Source organism: Ranitomeya variabilis, chromosome 5 (genome assembly GCF_051348905.1).
Source record: "Ranitomeya variabilis isolate aRanVar5 chromosome 5, aRanVar5.hap1, whole genome shotgun sequence".
In the NCBI taxonomy this organism is placed as follows: domain Eukaryota; kingdom Metazoa; phylum Chordata; class Amphibia; order Anura; family Dendrobatidae; genus Ranitomeya; species Ranitomeya variabilis.
This window is the reverse complement of record NC_135236.1, coordinates 672,914,260-672,936,386: the sequence shown is the minus strand read 5'-3', so window position 1 is coordinate 672,936,386 and position 22,127 is coordinate 672,914,260. Positions and strand designations below refer to the sequence as shown.

The following is a 22,127-nucleotide window of genomic DNA, read 5'->3' as shown; positions in this document are numbered from 1 at the left end:
GACCGAGACAGGACCCACCACGAAGGTCAGACTTTAAAAGGTTTTAAACCTACTTGGCCAAGACCGACTGTATCGTGAAGGAAGGAACATCGATGTTGTCCATAAGAACAGAGATAGGTGTTGTGAAATAAGTTGACCAAGACCCATCCTGGAGGAAGCCATCTAGAAGTTGGCCATTTTGTAGGCCAGGACAGGAAGAATCATAAATGAAGGTATATAAAGTTTTTGCACCCAGTGACCCAAAACAGGACCTACATTGAAGAAAGTACTACTGGGCTTAGTTGTCCAAGGAGGCATTATGACAACACAGGTGTTCTCCACTTCACGAGGGTAGCTGTAGAGAGGTTCTCCGCTTAAAGGAGACAGGTATACCGTGATGGACAGGAGATAAGTGGCTGAAGTTCTTCTTGACCATTGCCATGAGGATTAACAGCAAACAGGAGATGTTCTTCTTCCAAAGGAACTCGTTCCATTCCATGACCATGCCCTGGAGGATCCATGTAGATCACCACCACCCCTCATTAAGTGACACTTATGGGGTCTCCTTCCACTTACTGGGACAGCAGATATTCAGCTCATTTTTCCTACTTGCCTTTCCAAAGCCACCGGGATGTTGTGACTATTCCACGGAGCCAGCTGTTATGGACCTGGTGGTTAGGAGCACCTGAAATGACCTGATGGTTAAAACAGAAAACCTGGGACAAGCTCTGAGGAGGTGGTAACTCTACTGACCGCAATCCCTAATCCTATCACACACACTAGAAATAGCCGTGGAGCGTGCCTAACTCTCCCTAGACGCCTCTTCACAGCCTAAGAGCTAACTACCCCTAAAGATAGAAATAGCAGCCTATCTTGCCTCAGAGAAATTCCCCAAAGTAAAGGTAGCCCCCCACAAATATTGACTGTGAGCTAAGAGGGAAGTGACAAACACAGGAATGAAACAGATTTTAGCAAAGGAGGCCGAATCTTCGCTAGATAGACAGAGGATAGGAAAGGGAACTATGCGGTCAGTATTAAAAACTGCAAAAACCACGCAGAGTGTGCAAAAAGACCCCCACACCGACTCACGGTGTGGAGGTGCAGCTCTGCACCCCCAGAGCTTCCAGCTAGCAAGGAAATATCATAATAGCAGGCTGGACTAGAAACATAGCATGTGCTGAGAAATATATTCAAAACCAATGAACAGCAAATGAACTAGCAGGGACTTAGCTTCTGCTGGAGTAGACAGGTCATCTGAGAAATCCAAGAGAGATCTGAACCAGTACTGAGACATTGACAGCTGGCATGAACTAACGACCTGAGCAGAGTTAAATAGGGAAGCCAGCAGAAGCAATAAGCGAGGGCAGCTGAGAAAGCCAAGCTCAAAGATCAGCAATTCCACTCAAAGCCACCAGAGGGTGTCCAAGGACCGAACTCACCAAAGTACCATTCGCGACCACAGGAGGGAGCCCGAGAACGGAATTCACAACAGTACCCCCCCCTTGAGGAGGGGTCACCGAACCCTCACCAGAGCCCCCAGGCCGATCAGGACGAGCCAAATGAAAGGCACGAACCAAATCGGCAGCGTGGACATCGGAGGCAACAACCCAGGAATTATCCTCCTGACCATAACCCTTCCATTTAACCAGGTACTGAAACTTCAGTCTCGAAATACGAGAATCCAAAATCTTCACCACATACTCCAACTCCCCCTCAACCAACACCGGAGCAGGATGATCAACGGAAGGAACCATAGGCGCCACATATCTCCGCAACAACGACCTATGGAACACATTATGGATGGCAAAAGAAGCTAGAAGGGCCAAACGAAACGACACAGGATTGATAATTTCAGAAATCTTATAAGGACCAATGAAACGAGGCTTAAACTTAGGAGAAGAAACCTTCATAGGGACATAACGAGAAGACAACCAAACTAAATCCCCAACACGAAGTCGGGGACCAACACAGCGACGGCGGTTAGCAAAACGTTGCGCCTTCTCCTGAGACGTCAAATTGTCCACCACGTGAGTCCAAATTTGCTGTAACCTGTCCACCACAGAATCCACACCAGGACAGTCAGAAGGCTCAACCTGCCCTGAAGAAAAACGAGGATGAAAACCAGAATTACAAAAAAAAGGCGAAACCAAAGTGGCCGAACTAGCCCGATTATTAAGAGCGAACTCGGCCAATGGCAAGAAGTTCACCCAATCATCCTGATCAGCAGAAACAAAGCATCTCAGATAGGTTTCCAAGGTCTGATTGGTTCGTTCGGTTTGGCCATTTGTCTGAGGATGGAACGCTGAAGAAAAAGACAAATCAATGCCCATCTTAGCACAAAAGGACCGCCAAAACCTAGAAACAAACTGGTAACCTCTGTCCGACACAATGTTCTCCGGAATGCCATGCAAACGAACCACATGCTGAAAAAATAATGGAACCAAATCAGAGGAGGAAGGCAATTTAGGCAAGGGTACCAAATGGACCATCTTAGAAAACCGATCACAAATCACCCAGATGACGGACATCCTTTGAGAGACAGGAAGATCAGAAATAAAATCCATGGAAATATGCGTCCAAGGCCTCTTCGGGACAGGCAAAGGCAAAAGCAACCCACTGGCACGAGAACAGCAAGGCTTGGCCCGAGCACAAGTTCCACAGGACTGCACAAAAGAACGCACATCTCGTGACAAGGAAGGCCACCAAAAGGACCTAGCAACCAAATCTCTGGTACCAAAAATCCCAGGATGACCAGCCAATACTGAACAATGAACCTCAGAAATAACTTTACTAGTCCATCTATCAGGGACAAACAGTTTGTCCACTGGACAGCGGTCAGGTCTATCAGCCTGAAACTCCTGCAGCACCCGCCGCAAATCAGGGGAAATGGCAGACAGAATCACCCCCTCTTTGAGAATACCAGCCGGCTCAGGGACTCCCGGAGAATCAGGTAAAAAACTCCTAGAAAGGGCATCCGCCTTCACATTCTTAGATCCCGGAAGGTATGAGACCACAAAATCGAACCGGGAGAAAAACAGCGACCATCGAGCCTGTCTAGGATTCAACCGTTTGGCAGACTCGAGATAAGTCAGATTCTTGTGATCAGTCAAGACCACTACGCGGTGTTTGGCTCCCTCAAGCCAATGTCGCCACTCCTCAAATGCCCACTTCATAGCCAACAACTCCCGATTGCCGACATCATAATTACGCTCGGCAGGCGAAAACTTTCTAGAAAAGAAAGCACATGGCTTCATCAAAGAGCCATCAGAACTTCTCTGAGACAAAACAGCCCCTGCCCCAATCTCAGAAGCATCAACCTCGACCTGAAAAGGGAGCGAAACATCTGGCTGACGCAACACAGGGGCAGAAGTAAAGCGACGTTTAAGCTCCTGAAAAGCCTCAATGGCCGCAGGGGACCAATTCACCACATCAGCGCCTTTCTTCGTCAAATCAGTCAAAGGCTTCACCACACTAGAAAAATTAGCGATGAAGCGACGGTAAAAATTAGCAAAGCCCAGAAAATTCTGAAGACTCTTCACAGATGTAGGTTGAGTCCAATCATAAATGGCCTGAACTTTGACAGGATCCATCTCGATAGTAGAAGGGGAAAACATGGAGCCCAAAAAGGAAACCTTCTGAACTCCAAAGAGGCATTTAGACCCCTTCACAAACAACGCATTAGCACGAAGGACTTGGCACACCATTCTGACCTGCCTCACATGAGACTCCCAATCATCCGAAAAGACCAAAATATCATCCAAATATACAATCATGAACCTATCCAGATACTTCCGGAAGATGTCATGCATAAAGGACTGAAACACAGATGGAGCATTAGAAAGCCCGAATGGCATCACCAGGTACTCAAAATGGCCCTCGGGCGTATTAAATGCTGTTTTCCATTCATCGCCCTGTTTAATACGCACAAGATTATACGCCCCTCGAAGGTCAATCTTGGTAAACCAACTAGCCCCCTTAATCCGAGCAAACAAATCAGACAGCAGAGGCAAAGGGTACTGAAATTTGACCGTGATTTTATTGAGAAGGCGATAATCTATACAGGGTCTCAAGAGAGCCATCCTTCTTGGCCACAAAAAAGAACCCTGCTCCCAACGGTGACGAAGACGGGCGAATATGCCCCTTCTCCAAGGACTCCTTTACATAACTCCGCATAGCGGCATGTTCTGGCACAGATAAATTGAAAAGTCGGCCCTTAGGAAATTTACTACCAGGAATCAGATTAATAGCGCAATCGCAATCCCTATGAGGAGGCAGAGTACTTGATTTGGGCTCATCAAACACATCCTGGTAATCTGACAAAAACTCAGGGACTTCAGAAGAAGTGGAAGAAGAAATTGACATCAAAGGATCATCACTATGTACCCCTTGACAACCCCAACTAGACACAGACATTGATTTCCAATCCAGTACTGGATTATGACCCTGTAACCATGGCAAACCCAACACGACAACATCATGCAAATTATGCAACACCAAAAAGCGAATATTTTCCTGATGTGCGGGAGCCATGTACATGGTCAGCTGAGTCCAGTACTGAGGCTTATTCTTGGCTAACGGCGTGGCATCAATTCCCCTTAATGGAATAGGATACTGCAAAGGCTCCAAGAAAAAACCACAGTGCCTGGCAAACTCCAAGTCCATCAAATTCAGGGCTGCGCCTGAATCCACAAATGCCATAACAGAGTAGGACGACAGAGAGCAAATCAGAGTAACAGATAAGAGAAATTTAGGCTGCAAAGTACTAATGGTGACAGACCTAGCGAACCGCTTAGTGCGCTTAGGACAATCAGAGATAGAATGAGAGGAGTCACCACAGTAAAAACACAGGCCATTCTGACGTCTGTATTCTTGCCGTTCAGCTCTGGTCAAGGTCCTATCACATTGCATAGGCTCAGGCCTCCGCTCAGAGGACACCGCCAAATGGTGCACAACTTTGCGCTCGCGCAAACGCCGATCAATCTGAATGGCCAAAGACATTGACTCATTCAAACCAGCAGGCGTAGGGAACCCCACCATAACATCCTTAAGGGCTTCAGAAAGACCTTTTCTGAAAATTGCTGCCAGGGCACACTCATTCCATTGTGTAAGCACAGACCATTTTCTAAACTTCTGACAATATACCTCCGCTTCATCCTGACCCTGACATAGAGCCAGCAAGATCTTTTCTGCCTGATCTACAGAATTAGGTTCGTCATAAAGCAATCCAAGCGCCAGAAAAAATGCATCTACATTTAGCAATGCAGGATTTCCTGGCTCAAGGGAGAATGCCCAGTCTTGTGGGTCACCACGCAACAAAGAAATAATAATCTTTATTTGCTGAATGGGGTCACCAGAGGAGCGAGGTTTCAGAGCAAGAAACAGTCTGCAATTATTTTTGAAATTCAGAAACTTAGATCTATCCCCAGAAAACAAATCAGGAATTGGAATTCTAGGCTCTAACATCGGATTCTGAACTACATAATCTTGAATACTTTGTACCCTTGCAGTGAGTTGATCCACACAAGAGGACAGACCTTGAATATCCATATCTACACCTGAGTCCTGAACCACCCAGAGGTTAAGGGGAAAAGAAAGACAAAACACACTGCAAAGAAAAAAAAATTGACTCAGAACTTCTCTTTTCCCTCTTTTGAGATGCATTAACACTTTGTAGGCCTGCTGTACTGGTATGGACCTGGTGGTTAGGAGCACCTGAAATGACCTGATGGTTAAAACAGAAAACCTGGGACCAGCTCTGAGGAGGTGGTAACTCTACTGACCGCAATCCCTAATCCTATCACACACACTAGAAACAGCCGTGGAGCGTGCCTAACTCTCCCTAGACGCCTCTTCACAGCCTAAGAGCTAACTACCCCTAGAGATAGAAATAGCAGCCTACCTTGCCTCAGAGAAATTCCCCAAAGTAAAGGTAGCCCCCCACAAATATTGACTGTGAGCTAAGAGGGAAGTGACAAACACAGGAATTAAACAGATTTTAGCAAAGGAGGCCGAATCTTCTCTAGATAGACAGAGGATAGGAAAGGGAACTATGCGGTCAGTATTAAAAACTGCAAAAACCATGCAGAGTGTGCAAAAAGACCCCCACACCGACTCACGGTGTGGAGGTGCAGCTCTGCACCCCCAGAGCTTCCAGCTAGCAAGGAAATATCATAATAGCAGGCTGGACTAGAAACATAGCATGTACTGAGAAATATATTCAAAACCAATGAACAGCAAATGAACTAGCAGGGACTTAGCTTCTGCTGGAGTAGACAGGTCATCTGAGAAATCCAAGAGAGATCTGAACCAGTACTGAGACATTGACAGCTGGCATGGACTAACGACCTGGGCAGAGTTAAATAGGGAAGCCAGCAGAAGCAATAAGCAAGGGCAGCTGAGAAAGACAACCTCAAAGATCAGCAGTTCCACTCAAAGCCACCAGAGGGTGTCCAAGGACAGAACTCACCAAAGTACCATTTGCGACCACAGGAGGGAGCCCGAGAACGGAATTCACAACAGCCAGCCTTCATCCAAAAAGGCAAAGGTGTCATGATCTCAATGGCAAGAGATCATAGCATCAGCATATATAGGAACTAGCTCTTGGAAGATGGGAACTGAGCTGACCATGAACTAAACCTAACGCACAACTAGCAGTGGCCGGGTAGCATGCCTACGTTGATTCTAGATGCCCAGCACCAGCCGGAGAACTAAATAATGCTAGCAGAGGAAAATATTAGTCCTAGCTCACCTCTAGAGAAATACCCCGAAAGGAGACAGAGGCCCCCCACATGTATTGGCGGTGAATTAAGAAGAAATAACAAACATAGTATGAAAATAGGTTTAGCAAATTTGAGGTCCACTTACTACATAGCAGAAGACAGAAAGGACACTTTCATGGTCAGCTGAAAACCCTATCAAAACACCATCCAGAAATTACTTTAAAACTCTGGCATTAACTCATAACACCAGAGTGGCAATTCCTGTTCACAAGAGCTTTCCAGACACAGTAACGAAACTACAGCTGTGAACTGGAACAAAAATGCAAAAACAAACATGGACAAGAGTCCAACTTATCTAGTAGTTGTCTAGGAGCAGGAACAAGCACAGAGAGGCTTCTGATAACATTGTTGACCGGCAAGAAACTAACAGAGCAGCAAGGTTATATAGCGACTCCCACATCTTGATGGGAACAGGTGAACAGAGAAGATGAAGACACCAGTTCAATTCCACCAGTAGCCACCGGGGGAGCCCAGAATCCAAATTCACAACAGTACCCCCCCCTCAAGGAGGGGGCACCGAACCCTCACCAGAACCACCAGGGCGATCAGGATGGGCCCTATGAAAGGCACGAACCAGATCAGAGGCATGAACATCAGATGCATTCACCCAAGAATTATCCTCCTGGCCGTATCCCTTCCACTTGACCAGATACTGGAGTCTCCGTCTGGAAACACGAGAGTCTAAGATTTTCTCCACAACGTACTCCAACTCACCCTCAACCAACACCGGAGCAGGAGGCTCAACGGAAGGCACAACCGGTACCTCATACCTGCGCAATAATGACCGATGAAAAACGTTATGAATAGAAAAGGATGCAGGGAGGTCCAAACGGAAGGAAACAGGGTTAAGAATCTCCAATATCTTATACGGGCCGATGAACCGAGGCTTAAACTTAGGAGAAGAGACCCTCATAGGGACAAAACGAGAAGACAACCACACCAAATCCCCAACACAAAGCCGAGGACCAACACGACGGTGGCGGTTGGCAAAAAGCTGAGTCTTCTCCTGGGACAACCTCAAATTGTCCACCACCTGCCCCCAAATCCGATGCAATCTCTCCACCACAGCATCCACTCCAGGACAATCCGAAGATTCCACCTGACCAGAGGAAAATCGAGGATGAAACCCCGAATTACAGAAAAACGGGGACACCAAAGTGGCAGAGCTGGCCCGATTATTGAGAGCGAACTCCGCCAATGGCAAAAAAGCAACCCAATCATCCTGGTCAGCAGACACAAAACACCTCAGATATGTCTCCAGGGTCTGATTAATCCGCTCGGTCTGGCCATTCGTCTGAGGATGGAAAGCGGACGAAAAAGATAAATCTATGCCCATCCTAGCACAGAATGCCCGCCAAAATCTAGACACGAATTGGGTCCCTCTGTCAGAAACGATATTCTCAGGAATACCATGCAAACGAACAACATTTTGAAAAAACAGAGGAACCAACTCGGAAGAAGAAGGCAACTTGGGCAGAGGAACCAAATGGACCATCTTAGAGAAACGGTCACACACCACCCAGATGACAGACATCTTCTGAGAAACAGGCAGATCTGAAATAAAATCCATCGAGATGTGCGTCCAAGGCCTCTTAGGAATAGGCAAGGGCAACAACAATCCACTAGCCCGAGAACAACAAGGCTTGGCCCGAGCACAAACGTCACAAGACTGCACAAAGCCTCGCACATCTCGTGACAGGGAAGGCCACCAGAAGGACCTTGCCACCAAATCCCTGGTACCAAAAATGCCAGGATGACCTGCCAACGCAGAAGAATGAACCTCAGAGATGACTCTACTGGTCCAATCATCAGGAACAAACAGTTTATCAGGTGGGCAACGATCAGGTCTATCCGCCTGAAACTCCTGCAAGGCCCGCCGCAGGTCTGGAGAAACGGCTGACAATACCACTCCATCCTTAAGGATACCTGTGGGCTCAGAGTTACCAGGCGAGTCAGGCTCAAAACTCCTAGAAAGGGCATCCGCCTTAACATTCTTAGAACCCGGTAGGTATGACACCACAAAATTAAACCGAGAGAAAAATAATGACCAGCGCGCCTGTCTAGGATTCAGGCGCCTGGCGGTCTCAAGATAAATCAAATTTTTGTGGTCAGTCAATACCACCACCTGATGTCTGGCCCCCTCAAGCCAATGGCGCCACTCCTCAAAAGCCCACTTCATGGCCAAAAGCTCCCGATTCCCAACATCATAATTCCGCTCAGCGGGCGAAAATTTACGGGAAAAGAAGGCACAAGGCCTCATCACGGAGCAGTCAGAACTTTTCTGCGACAACACTGCCCCAGCTCCGATCTCAGAAGCGTCGACCTCAACCTGAAAAGGTAGAGCAACATCAGGCTGACGCAACACAGGGGCAGAGGAAAAACGGCGCTTAAGCTCCCGAAAGGCCTCCACAGCATCAGGGGACCAATCAGCAACATCAGCACCCTTCTTAGTCAAATCGGTCAATGGCTTAGCAATATCCGAAAAACCAGCAATAAATCGACGATAAAAGTTAGCAAAGCCCAAAAATTTCTGAAGACTCTTAAGAGAAGAGGGCTGCGTCCAATCACAAATAGCTTGAACCTTGACAGGATCCATTTCAATGGAAGAGGGGGAAAAAATATATCCCAAAAAGGAAATCCTCTGTACCCCAAAAACACACTTAGAACCCTTCACACACAAAGAATTAGACCGCAAAACCTGAAAAACCCTCTTGACTTGCTGGACATGAGAGTCCCAGTCATCCGAAAAAAATCAGAATATCATCCAGATACACAATCATAAATTTATCCAAATAATCGCGAAAAATATCATGCATAAAGGACTGGAAAACTGACGGAGCATTTGAAAGACCAAAAGGCATCACTAAATACTCAAAGTGGCCCTCGGGCGTATTAAATGCGGTTTTCCACTCATCCCCCTGCCTGATTCGCACCAAATTATACGCCCCACGAAGGTCAATCTTAGAGAACCACTTGGCCCCCTTTATGCGAGCAAACAAATCAGTCAGCAACGGCAATGGGTATTGATATTTAACAGTGATTTTATTCAAAAGCCGATAATCAATACACGGTCTCAAAGAGCCGTCTTTTTTTGACACAAAGAAAAAACCGGCTCCTAAGGGAGATGACGATGGACGAATATGTCCCTTTTCCAAGGACTCCTTTATATATTCTCGCATAGCAGCATGTTCAGGCACAGACAGATTAAATAAACGACCCTTTGGGTATTTACTACCCGGGATTAAATCTATGGCACAATCGCACTCTCGGTGCGGAGGTAACGAACCAAGCTTGGATTCTTCAAAGACGTCACGATAGTCAGACAGGAACTCAGGAATTTCAGAGGGAATAGATGATGAAATGGAAACCACAGGTACATCCCCATGAGCCCCCTTACATCCCCAGCTCAACACAGACATAGCTCTCCAGTCGAGGACTGGGTTGTGAGATTGCAGCCAAGGCAATCCTAGCACCAAATCATCATGTAGATTATGCAGCACCAGAAAGCGAATAATCTCCTGGTGATCCGGATTAATACGCATAGTTACTTGTGTCCAGTATTGTGGTTTATTATTAGCCAATGGGGTGGAGTCAATCCCCTTCAGAGGAATAGGAGTCTCCAAAGGCTCTAAATCATACCCACAGCGTTTGGCAAAGGACCAATCCATAAGACTCAAAGCGGCGCCAGAGTCGACATAGGCGTCCGTGGTAATAGATGACAAAGAGCAAATCAGGGTCACAGATAGAATAAACTTAGACGGTAAGGTGCAAATGGAAACAGATTTACCAAGCTTTTTAGTGCGCTTAGAGCATGCTGATATAACATGAGTAGAATCACCACAATAGAAACACAACCCATTTTTCCGTCTAAAATTCTGCCGCTCGCTTCGGGACAGAATTCTATCACACTGCATACTCTCTGGCGACTTCTCAGTGGACACCGCCAGATGGTGCACTGGTTTGCGCTCCCGCAAACGCCTATCGATCTGAATAGCCATTGTCATGGACTCATTCAGACCCGCAGGCACAGGGAACCCCACCATAACATCCTTAATGACATCAGAGAGACCCTCTCTGAAAGTCGCCGCCAGGGCGCACTCATTCCACTGAGTAAGCACAGACCATTTACGGAATCTTTGGCAGTAAATTTCCGCTTCATCTTGCCCCTGAGATAGGGACATCAAAGTTTTTTCTGCCTGAAGCTCCAAATGAGGTTCGTCATAAAGCAACCCCAAGGCCAGAAAAAACGCATCCACATTGAGCAACGCAGGATCCCCTGGTGTCAATGAAAAAGCCCAGTCTTGAGGGTCGCCCCGGAGCAAGGAAATCACAATCCTGACCTGCTGTGCAGGGTCTCCGGCAGAGCGAGATTTCAGGGACAAAAATAATTTGCAATTATTTCGAAAATTCTGAAACCCAGATCTATTCCCCGAGAAAAATTCCGGCAAAGGAATTCTCGGCTCAGATACAGGTGCATGACAAACAAAATCTTGCAAATTTTGTACCTTCGTGGCGAGATTATTCAAACCTGCAGTTACACTCTGAAGATCCATTACAAACAGGTGGACACAGAGCCATTCAAAGATTAGAAGGAGAGGAAAAAAAAAAAAAAAAAAAAATTTCAGCAGACTACTTATTTCTCTCCTTTCTCAGCCAAGGATTTTAACCCTTTAGTGGGCCGGTCAAACTGTCATGATCTCAATGGCAAGAGATCATAGCATCAGCATATATAGGAACTAGCTCTTGGAAGATGGGAACTGAGCTGACCATGAACTAAACCTAACGCACAACTAGCAGTGGCCGGGTAGCATGCCTACGTTGATTCTAGATGCCCAGCACCAGCCGGAGAACTAAATAATGCTAGCAGAGGAAAATATTAGTCCTAGCTCACCTCTAGAGAAATACCCCGAAAGGAGACAGAGGCCCCCCACATGTATTGGCGGTGAATTAAGAAGAAATAACAAACGTAGTATGAAAATAGGTTTAGCAAATTTGAGGTCCACTTACTACATAGCAGAAGACAGAAAGGACACTTTCATGGTCAGCTAAAAACCCTATCAAAACACCATCCAGAAATTACTTTAAAACTCTGGCATTAACTCTTAACACCAGAGTGGCAATTCCTGTTCACAAGAGCTTTCCAGACACAGTAACGAAACTACAGCTGTGAACTGGAACAAAAATGCAAAAACAAACATGGACAAGAGTCCAACTTTTCTAGTAGTTGTCTAGGAGCAGGAACAAGCACAGAGAGGCTTCTGATAACATTGTTGACCGGCAAGAAACTAACAGAGCAGCAAGGCTATATAGCGACTCCCACATCTTGATGGGAACAGGTGAACAGAGAAGATGAAGACACCAGTTCAATTCCACCAGTAGCCACCGGGGGAGCCCAGAATCCAAATTCACAACACAAAGGGTAGGATGTGTGAACGAGGGCTACGCTCAGGCGGCACCTGCCCCAAGAATCGGTGGAGAAACGGCTGAACAAAGTGGAGACCCTACGAGTGGCCATAGGATACATCAAACGTCTACAGGGTTTACTAGGCTTGGAGGCCGTGAGACCTCTACTGGAGGATAAAGGGTCAAATGTGGACAATGTTTTGCATGGTGCATCCAATTCTACCAGCCCTGTGCAGAACCCTTAACCCCAACTTCACCGCAACCTGGTCCATCCTGATAAAGTCCTAAGGGGGCGTGGCTTAAACAGGGCAGAGGGGGGGGAGGCTCCTGCTGCAGCCAGCTGGAGGCAAGGGGCGCGTGGCTTAGAGAGGGCAGAGGGGGGGAGGCTTCTGCTGCAGCCAGCTGGAGGCAAGGGGGCGTGGCTTAGACAGGGCAGAGGAGGGAGGCTCCTGCTGCAGCCGCCTGGAGGCAAGGGGGCGTGGCTTAGACTTACTGTCACAGGACAGTGAAGAGGAGATCCTTGGCTGATCTCCTGAGACACACAGATTTTTCTATTTCTCAGTTTTCCTTGTGACATAAAGGCGAAGTAGGATCAAACTGGGGCATAAATTCTTTATGTCTGCATCCACCACTAGGGGGAGCTCACTGCACCCGGCTCTTATGCTCCACCTAGTGGTAGCTGTAGGAAGATACAATGTGTGTGTGAAAAAAAATAAATCTCCATAAAAACTGCAAAAAAATAAAAATCACTCAGTTTTTGCTCCTTGTGACATTTTTAATGGCAAAACAAAATAAAATAATTAATTTGAACAGAAATGTCATTATTTCCCCCAACTTGGGTCACGGAGTATACAGCGGACTTGCTGCAGTCTTTCCCATATCTTAAAGAACATTGCCCAAAAGGGTTCATATACTTTTGCAACAATTGTTTCATTTTTCTAATAAACACAAAACTAAAAAGGTGTAAGTGCAAAATATTCCAATCAGAAAGGTTCAGTCCGTTTTGTGTATGCAGCTCTCATGCAGTCCTGCGTGTCTCCGTGGTATCAGATAACCATGCCCCGTGTGGCAGATCCTGCAGTCTGGTGTCAGTCGGCTCCCAGGTGGCAGAGGGAGGGATCAAAGTGCACAGGGTCAGTTTGTAGTCTGTAACCATGGAGACGCATAGGTCTGCATTGGAGCTGAAGACCCAAAACGGTAGATTTCTGGGGTGTATAGAAAAATAGGGGGCCGGTAACAAAAATTCATCAGAGCCGATAAGCGGCTGCCATATAATTAATGCCCCGTGGTGATAATCCAGAGCCACTTCAATAGGAGCCGAGCTGCAGTACTGATAGCCGCCACTGCACGTCCAGCCGCCACTGACACGTCCAGCCGCCACAGGTGCTGAACCATGCGGGGTGGGGGTGAGGGGGACTGTTATCAGATCGGTGGGGGTCTGACATGCAGTCCTGGACAGCCCCTTTAAGTGCTGCCATTTCTCAGTGGCACACATAGATGTTTACGAGCTCCTAGTTCTAATGATAGGAGAAGGTTCAGGAGGTGGGACGCCGTGCCATCAGGTTATTTTTGTGGGGGAGCATTGCCTGTGAATATGCCATCAATTCTTAAAGGGATATTCCAGTACTGCTCACTTCCTCAGCGGGAGGTTGGCAGCACCCGGTGACATCTACAGATACCTGGCGGGTCGCAGGCATGATACATGAGCAACAATCCCATAAGGGATCTGTAGACATCACCGGGTGCTGCCAACCTCCCGCTGAGGAAGTGATCGGTGCCACAATATCCCTTTAATTTATACTTTCATATCCTGCGTCTGTGGTCTGGACTGATCGCTTCCCGGAGCAGGAGAGCCATGTCTAGGTCTCTACATGAGGATGGGATCGAAAGGGTTAACTTAAAGGGAAGTAAACAAAATGTTCCGGATTCCGGGCCGAGGGTCTCGGCTTCAGTCCTGTTGCGGTGGGAAGGAGACTCCGCGTTCGGCCCTTTAGAGTTCGTGCTCAGCCCTTGATGACAGCGATGGGGCGCAGCTTGATGGCTTTCTTACTGATCCCGGCATCATGGCAGGTGTTCACCACGTCCGTCACATTCTTGTACGATTCGGGGGCCTGAGGGGACACAATGGACGTGAGTCATCGTTCCCTCCGCATCGCCCCTACCCTGATGGCGATATATACCGCACGGGTCCGCTCACCTCCTCCATCACCAGCTTGGGAGAGGCCACGCGGATGGCTATGCCCAGGTCCGCCAGCTTGTCCAGAACGTCTTGGAAGTCCAGGTTGCGTCTAGATTTGGCTCTGGACAGCGCCCGACCCTGAAGAACCGAAGAGGTGTCAGAGACGCCATCTTATTAACCCCCACGAGGACGGAGGCGCTACTCACCGCTCCGTGGCAGGTGGTCCCGAATGTCTCCGTCATGCCTTGTTCGGTGCCGGTCAACACGTAGCTGCAGGTGCCCATGGTGCCGCCGATCAGCACCGGCTGCCCGGTCAGCTGCGGAGAGGAGACGCGGCCTCACATTTTACTTTTTTTTTACTTTACCGGTTTAAAACAATAAATAAATAAAATATTATCGGGCTACGACATCGGCGCTTCCATCACGTCCCTCCCACCGGATCGAACCGATGGCAGCAGCGATTGAACTCCGCTCAAGGCTTATGAAGGGTCCTGGACCCCGATAGATCTCACCTGGTAATCCACGGCGATCAGTGGGTGGTGTGGCGGGAAGGCGCGGGTGGAGCCCTTCCGGTGGACCAGCAGCGTCATCTCCTTCCCGTCCACCACGTGCTGCTCCACCTTGGCGATGTTGTGCGACACGTCGTAGATCACGTGCATGTCCAGGTCATCGGGGGTCGTGTTGAAGACTTTGGCGAACGCCTTGAAGATAGAAACCAGAATGAGCCCCCGGAGGTCTCAGAAGCCGAATATTACCCCCCCCCACCGCCCCGTCCTCCTTACTTGTCTGGTCAGGAAGGTCATGGAGGAGCGGTTCACCCAGGCGTAGTTCCCGGCGCCGGCCATGCCCTTCAAGTAGTCCTGTCCCTCGGGGGAGGAGATCCTGGCGCACGCCAGCTGCCGGTCGTTCACGGTAATCTTGTCTCGCTTCATGGCTTTCTCCATGGCGACGAGGGCATCTGGAGAGGAGACCCATATGGGTGAGCGGCTGATAACAGGGAACCATAGAGAGGATCTACAAAGGATACACGCACCTGTCGCCACCTGGTGGCCGAGGCCGCGGCTGCCGCTGTGAATCATCACGCACACCTGCCCCTTGTGGTCGATGCCCATCTTCTTGGAGGCGTACTCGTCGTAGATCTCGTCCACCACCTGGATCTCCGCGTAGTGGTTCCCGGCTCCCAGGGTGCCGAGCTGCAAACCAAAAACGGCAAGGAAAAGAAAAATCAGGGAGGAATTCATTGCAGAATTATGAGTTCAGCTCTGGAGGTCCCATACCTGCGGCAGCCCCCGCTTCTTGGCCTTGGAGGACACTTTGCTGGGGTCGGCCTGCAGCATCCGGCCGTACTCCTCGCAGTGCTCCTTGTCTTCGGCCCATGCGTAGCCCTCCCGGAGGGACCAGTCCACCCCCATCTCCAGCGCTTCTTCTAGGTCTCTGGGTAAGATGAGCAGGCGGATTAGGACCCCAGGCCGATAGGTAAGGACCCCTTTCAGATTTAGGCCCCCCCACATACTTGGCGGTCATGGGGATCACCCCTTTCGATCCCACCCCGACGGGAATGTGGTCGAACATGGACTGTGCGAGCTGCTCCTTCACCGGCTGCACGTCCCCCTCATCCAGATTGGTGCGAAGCAGACGGACCCCGCAGTTAATGTCAAATCCGACGCCCCCTGCAGGACAATGGACGAAACAGCAGCTGAGCAGGCGGTATGTTTAGGGGCAGGGTCTCTTTAAAAGTTCATACATCTGTTCCCTCCTACCTGGGGAGACCACCGCATCCGGATTATCCATATCGAAGGCCGCCATGTTTCCGATAGCGAAGCCGTAGCCGGAGTGGACGTCAGGAAGCCCGATGGATCTCTACAGGGGGTGAGAATGAAAGGTGTGGATGGTACGAAACAGGCCGGGACCCCCGCAGAGCCCCCCATCACTCCCTGCACATCATCACATATCCCTCAGCTTACGTGCACGATTCCAGGCAGAGCCGCCACGTTCCCAATCTGCTTCATCGCAGGAAGAAAACCGCCAGCGCCTGAGAAAGGAAAGAGAAGAAAGGTCGCTCTACACCGGTGTAACGGATCACAGAGGAAGGAGACTACAAACAATAACGTGGCACTCATCGATTAATCCATCATAAGAGATAAGGGGGAGAAATAACACAGGGAAGACCCCCGATAATACAGACACGTTCCCCTATAGGAAATCTGCTACTGGACCTAATAGAAAGATTCCACAACGTACCACCACCTCGACAGGCGTTCCTCAGCTCCTCAAACATCAACTTCTCCAGGGGATCATTCACATAGAAAACACCTTCCACCTAAGAGCGAGACCGACAATTACCTCCTGTATTATACTCCAGAGCTGCACTCACTACTCTGCTGGTGCAGTCACTGTGTACATACATTACATTACTGATCCTGAGTTACATCCTGTATTATACCTCAGAGCTGCACTCACTATTCTGCTGGTGCAGTCACTGTGTACATACATTACATTACTGATCCTGAGTTACATCCTGTATTATACTCCAGAGCTGCACTCACTATTCTGCTGGTGCAGTCACTGTGTACATACATTACATTACTGCTCCTGAGTTACATCCTGTATTATACTCCAGAGCTGCACTCACTATTCTGCTGGTGCAGTCACTGTGTACATGCATTACATTACTGATCCTGAGTAACCTCCTGTATTATACTCCAGAGCTGCACTCACTATTCTGCTGGTGCAGTGACTGTGTACATACATTACATTACTGATCCTGAGTTACATCCTGTATTATACTCCAGAGCTGCACTCACTATTCTGCTGGTGCAGTCACTGTGTACATACATTACATTACTGATCCTGAGTTACATCCTGTATTATACCCCAGAGCTGCACTCACTATTCTGCTGGTGCAGTCACTGTGTACATACATTACATTACTGATCCTGAGTTACATCCTGTATTATACCCCAGAGCTGCACTCACTATTCTGCTGGTGCAGTCACTGTGTACATACATTACATTACTGATCCTGAGTTACATCCTGTATTATACCCCAGAGCTGCACTCACTATTCTGCTGGTGCAGTCACTGTGTACATACATTACATTACTGATCCTGAGTTACATCCTGTATTATACCCCAGAGCTGCACTCACTATTCTGCTGGTGCAGTCACTGTGTACATACATTACATTACTGATCCTGAGTTACCTCCTGTATTATACCCCAGAGCTGCACTCACTATTCTGCTGGTGCAGTCACTGTGTACATACATTACTGATCCTGAGTTACATCCTGTATTATACCTCAGAGCTGCACTCACTATTCTGCTGGTGCAGTCACTGTGTACATACATTACTGATCCTAAGTTACATCCTGTATTATACCCCAGAGCTGCACTCACTATTCTGCTGGTGCAGTCACTGTGTACATACATTACTGATCCTAAGTTACATCCTGTATTATACCCCAGAGCTGCACTCACTATTCTGCTGGTGCAGTCACTGTGTACATACATTACTGATCCTGAGTTACATCCTGTATTATACTCCAGAGCTGCACTCACTATTCTGCTGGTGCAGTCACTGTGTACATACATTACATTACTGATCCTGAGTTACATCCTGTATTATACTCCAGAGCTGCACTCACTATTCTGCTGGTGCAGTCACTGTGTACATACATTACATTACTGATCCTGAGTTACATAATGTATTATACCCCAGAGCTGCACTCACTATTCTGCTGGTGCAGTCACTGTGTACATGCATTACATTACTGATCCTGAGTTACATCCAGTATTATACTCCAGAGCTGCACTCACTATTCTGCTGGTGCAGTCACTGTGTACATACATTACTGATCCTGAGTTACATCCTGTATTATACTCCAGAGCTGCACTCACTATTCTGCTGGTGCAGTCACTGTGTACATACATTACTGATCCTGAGTTACATCCTGTATTATACTCCAGAGCTGCACTCACTATTCTGCTGGTGCAGTCACTGTGTACATACATTACATTACTAATCCTGAGTTACATCCTGTATTATCCTCCAGAGCTGCACTCACTATTCTGCTGGTGCAGTCACTGTGTACATACATTACATTACTAATCCTGAGTTACATCCTGTATTATACTCCAGAGCTGCACTCACTATTCTGCTGGTGCAGTCACTGTGTACATACATTACATTACTAATCCTGAGTTACATCCTGTATTATCCTCCAGAGCTGCACTCACTATTCTGCTGGTGCAGTCACTGTGCACATACATTACATTACTAATCCTGAGTTACATCCTGTATTATACTCCAGAGCTGCACTCACTATTCTGCTGGTGCAGTCACTGTGTACATACATTACATTACTAATCCTGAGTTACATCCTGTATTATACTCCAGAGCTGCACTCACTATTCTGCTGGTGCAGTCACTGTGTACATACATTACATTACTGATCCTGAGTTACATCCTGTATTATGCTCCAGAGCTGCACTCACTATTCTGCTGGTGCAGTCACTGTGTACATACATTACTGATCCTGAGTTACATCCTGTATTATACTCCAGAGCTGCACTCACTATTCTGCTGGTGCAGTCACTGTGTACATTCATTATATTACTGATCCTGAGTTACCTCCTGCATTATACTCCAGAGCTGCACTCACTATTCTGCTGGTGCAGTCACTGTGTACATACATTACATTACTGATCCTGAGTTACATCCTGTATTATACTCCAGAGCTGCACTCACTATTCTGCTGGTGCAGTCACTGTGTACATACATTATATTACTGTTCCTGAGTTATATCCTGTATTATACTCCAGAGCTGCACTCACTATTCTGCTGGTGCAGTCACTGTGTACATACATTACATTACTGATCCTGAGTTACCTCCTGTATTATACTCCGGAGCTGCACTCACTATTCTGCTGGTGCAGTCACTGTGTACATACATTACATTACTGATCCTGAGTTACCTCCTGTATTATACTCCGGAGCTGCACTCACTATTCTGCTGGTGCAGTCACTGTGTACATACATTACATTACTGATCCTGAGTTACATCCTGTATTATACTCTAGAGCTGCACTCACTATTCTGCTGGTGCAGTCACTGTGTACATACATAACATTACTGGTCCTGAGTTACATCCTGTATTATACCCCAGAGCTGCACTCAGTATTCTGCTGGTGCAGTCAGTGTGTACATACATTACATTACTGATCCTGAGTTACCTCCTGTATTATACCCCAGAGCTGCACTCACTATTCTGCTGGTGCAGTCACTGTGTACATACATTACATTACTGATCCTGAGTTACCTCCTGTATTATACCCCAGAGCTGCACTCACTATTCTGCTGGTGCAGTCACTGTGTACATACATTACATTACTGATCCTGAGTTACATCCTGTATTATACTCCAGAGCTGCACTCACTATTCTGCTGTTGCAGTCACTGTGTACATACATTACATTACTGATCCTGAGTTACATCCTGTATTATACTCCAGAGCTGCACTCACTATTCTGCTGGTGCAGTCACTGTGTACATACATTACATTACTGATCCTGAGTTACATCCTGTATTCTACTCCAGAGCTGCACTCACTATTCTGCTGGTGCAGTCACTGTGTACATACATTACATTACTGATCCTGAGTTACATCCTGTATTATACCCCAGAGCTGCACTCACTATTCTGCTGGTGCAGTCAGTGTGTACATACATTACATTACTGATCCTGAGTTACCTCCTGTATTATACCCCAGAGCTGCACTCGCTATTCTCCTGCAGTCAGGCTCAGTAGCGCCACCTATAGCCCGTGCTCCGGCATTACACTGGCTATATACAGCTGTGTGGCCCCCTCTCGGCCGGATACGGACCTGCATGTTGGGGACGAATCCCTTGCGGATCCTCCAGCAGTTCTTGTGGATCTTGTCCAGATACTGTAACTCGTCATTGTAGCTGCGGCTCATGGTGACGGCTCCTCGCCTCACACACACAGTCGGCCAGCCGGCACCGGAACTGCCTGCGACGTCACTTCCGGAAGACCCTCTCTGCGACACGCAATCGCAAACCTATTTTGTTCTGCCACACTCTCAATGGCCGTCACATTCGGACACCGCGAGCTACCACGTGGTTTGACGTTTACACTCAGGCGCTCCTGCCATACTCTTCACTATAGCTGACGTCTTTTAGTCATGTGACCATGACGTCATCACGTTCGGTCTGACGCCTTCTGTGTTGTTTGTGCGCAGGAAGGAAAAGCATCAGCGGCTCATTATCTCCCTCTGCTGGTTGAGGTTGGTATCACTGGGTTGTTTGGCGTGTCAGAACCGCTGGTTACCGAAACCGCAGGCATTAACCCTTCATTGCCGTGTGTGCTGTTTCCTATGTGGCGGCGGCTTCAGGTTTCGCTCTCGGTCTTCTATTTCTCACTTTGTGTTGACTCAAAAGTGAAAGTGAAAGTCCCGGGCGGGGGCGGGGCGCGGAGCTAACGGCTGCTGTCTGCTATTAGTCGCAGGATGAAGCTGAGGGTCCGCGCCGGGAAGCAGAGCGGCCGCCTGGAGCTGCGGGACGGCGAGGACACGCTGGGGGCGCTGCGGAGCCAAGTGCGCGGGAGCTTCCTCCCCGGCCTGGGGTTCAGGTAGGTGAGAGGCCTGGTGTCAGTGGAGGGGCCCGGGGGCCACAGGCTGGGGGGCAGCGTCCAGAGGAGTACAGGGGCCACAGGCTGAGGGGTCGCGTCCAGAGGAGTACGGGGGTCACAGGCTGAGGGGCAGCGTCCAGAGGAGTACGGGGGTCACAGGCTGAGGGGTCGCGTCCAGAGGAGTACAGGGGCCACAGGCTGAGGGGCCGCGTCCAGAGGAGTACGGGGGTCACGTCCAGCGGAGTACGGGGGTCACAGGCTGAGGGGTCGCGTCCAGAGGAGTACGGGGGTCACAGGCTGAGGGGCCGCGTCCAGAGGAGTACGGGGGTCACAGGCTGAGGGGCCGCGTCCAGAGGAGTACGGGGGTCACAGGCTGAGGGGTCGCGTCCAGAGGAGTACGGGGGTCACAGGCTGAGGGGTCGCGTCCAGAGGAGTACGGGGGTCACAGGCTGAGGGGCAGCGTCCAGAGGAGTACGGGGGTCACAGGCTGAGGGGTCGCGTCCAGCAGAGCATGGGGGAAAATTAGTTTTCCTTAAACACCCTCCCTCGCCCACAGTGTTTCCTCCCCTGCGGAGCCCCCCTCACAGTATATAACGACCCCCGCGCACACTGACATCCCCACAGAGACCCCCTGCGCACAGTATGACGTCCCCCCGGAGCCCACTATCTCTGCACAGGTGACTGTCCCCACAGAGTCCCTGTCGTCGGCCTATTCCTGCCTTATCCACCGGGGGGAGACGATGAGCACCGGAGAAAGCTCGTCCCGAGAGCAGGATGCCTGACCTTTGCCCTCTCCTGAGGCATGATGGGAGGCAGGGGGTCCCTTGTGTGCCGCTGCTCACGGTCAGCTCGCTCCGGTTCTTTCCGCCCTCAGCCCTGATGTGGTTTTCTCCATCACACTGAATGGCAGCGACTGCCTGACGGAGGACGAGCGCAGCCTGGAGTCCTTGGGGATCGTATCCGGGGATCTGATCGTCATAGTAACCGATGAGCTCCCCGCCCCCGAGCAGCCTGCGCCTCCAGCCGCCGCCGAGACCAAAGATGTTGGGTACAAAAGACAGAAATACGAGGGAGAAGCTGCCGAGGTGAGACGGAGCCAGCGCTGCTGCAGGAATTGCTTTTCTAGCGATTGTCTCATGTAA

General features: G+C 48.9%; 2 protein-coding genes across 5 annotated transcripts in view; one reads left to right on the top strand and one right to left on the bottom strand.

Annotated features, from left to right (window-relative positions):
* The window catches only part of FBXO7 (F-box protein 7), a 37,861-nt gene that overhangs the window by 5,628 nt on the left and 10,106 nt on the right, over nucleotides 1-22,127 (top strand). For 2 of the 4 annotated variants that reach the window (XM_077266809.1, XM_077266808.1), the window contains exons 2-3: nucleotides 20,857-20,985; nucleotides 21,860-22,070. In XM_077266809.1, coding sequence (XP_077122924.1) covers nucleotides 20,857-20,985; nucleotides 21,860-22,070 — 340 coding nt within the window. The other 2 variants (XM_077266810.1, XM_077266811.1) reach the window with 2 other exon arrangements.
* On the bottom strand, nucleotides 12,916-20,519 carry RTCB (RNA 2',3'-cyclic phosphate and 5'-OH ligase). Its single transcript, XM_077266812.1, has 12 exons — nucleotides 20,222-20,519; nucleotides 16,582-16,660; nucleotides 16,305-16,372; nucleotides 16,101-16,200; nucleotides 15,854-16,010; nucleotides 15,618-15,774; nucleotides 15,374-15,533; nucleotides 15,123-15,298; nucleotides 14,853-15,041; nucleotides 14,547-14,657; nucleotides 14,359-14,478; nucleotides 12,916-14,272 (listed from the first exon to the last, which is right to left on the bottom strand). Exons 1-12 carry the CDS (start codon nucleotides 20,312-20,314, stop codon nucleotides 14,165-14,167), a joined length of 1,518 nt encoding a protein of 505 aa, XP_077122927.1. The 5' UTR covers nucleotides 20,315-20,519; the 3' UTR covers nucleotides 12,916-14,164.

Bases quoted from the DNA above. Each gene is read 5' to 3' on its own strand.
- RTCB (XM_077266812.1), bottom strand. From the start codon at position 20,314: ATGAGCCGCAGCTACAATGACGAGTTACAGTATCTGGACAAGATCCAC. The intron at 16,661-20,221 runs GTCCGTATCCGG...TCTCGCTCTTAG, and splicing joins GATTCGTCCCCAACATGCAG to GTGGAAGGTGTTTTCTATGT. The intron at 16,011-16,100 runs GTAGGAGGGAAC...ATTGTCCTGCAG, and splicing joins GGATGCGGTGGTCTCCCCAG to GGGGCGTCGGATTTGACATT.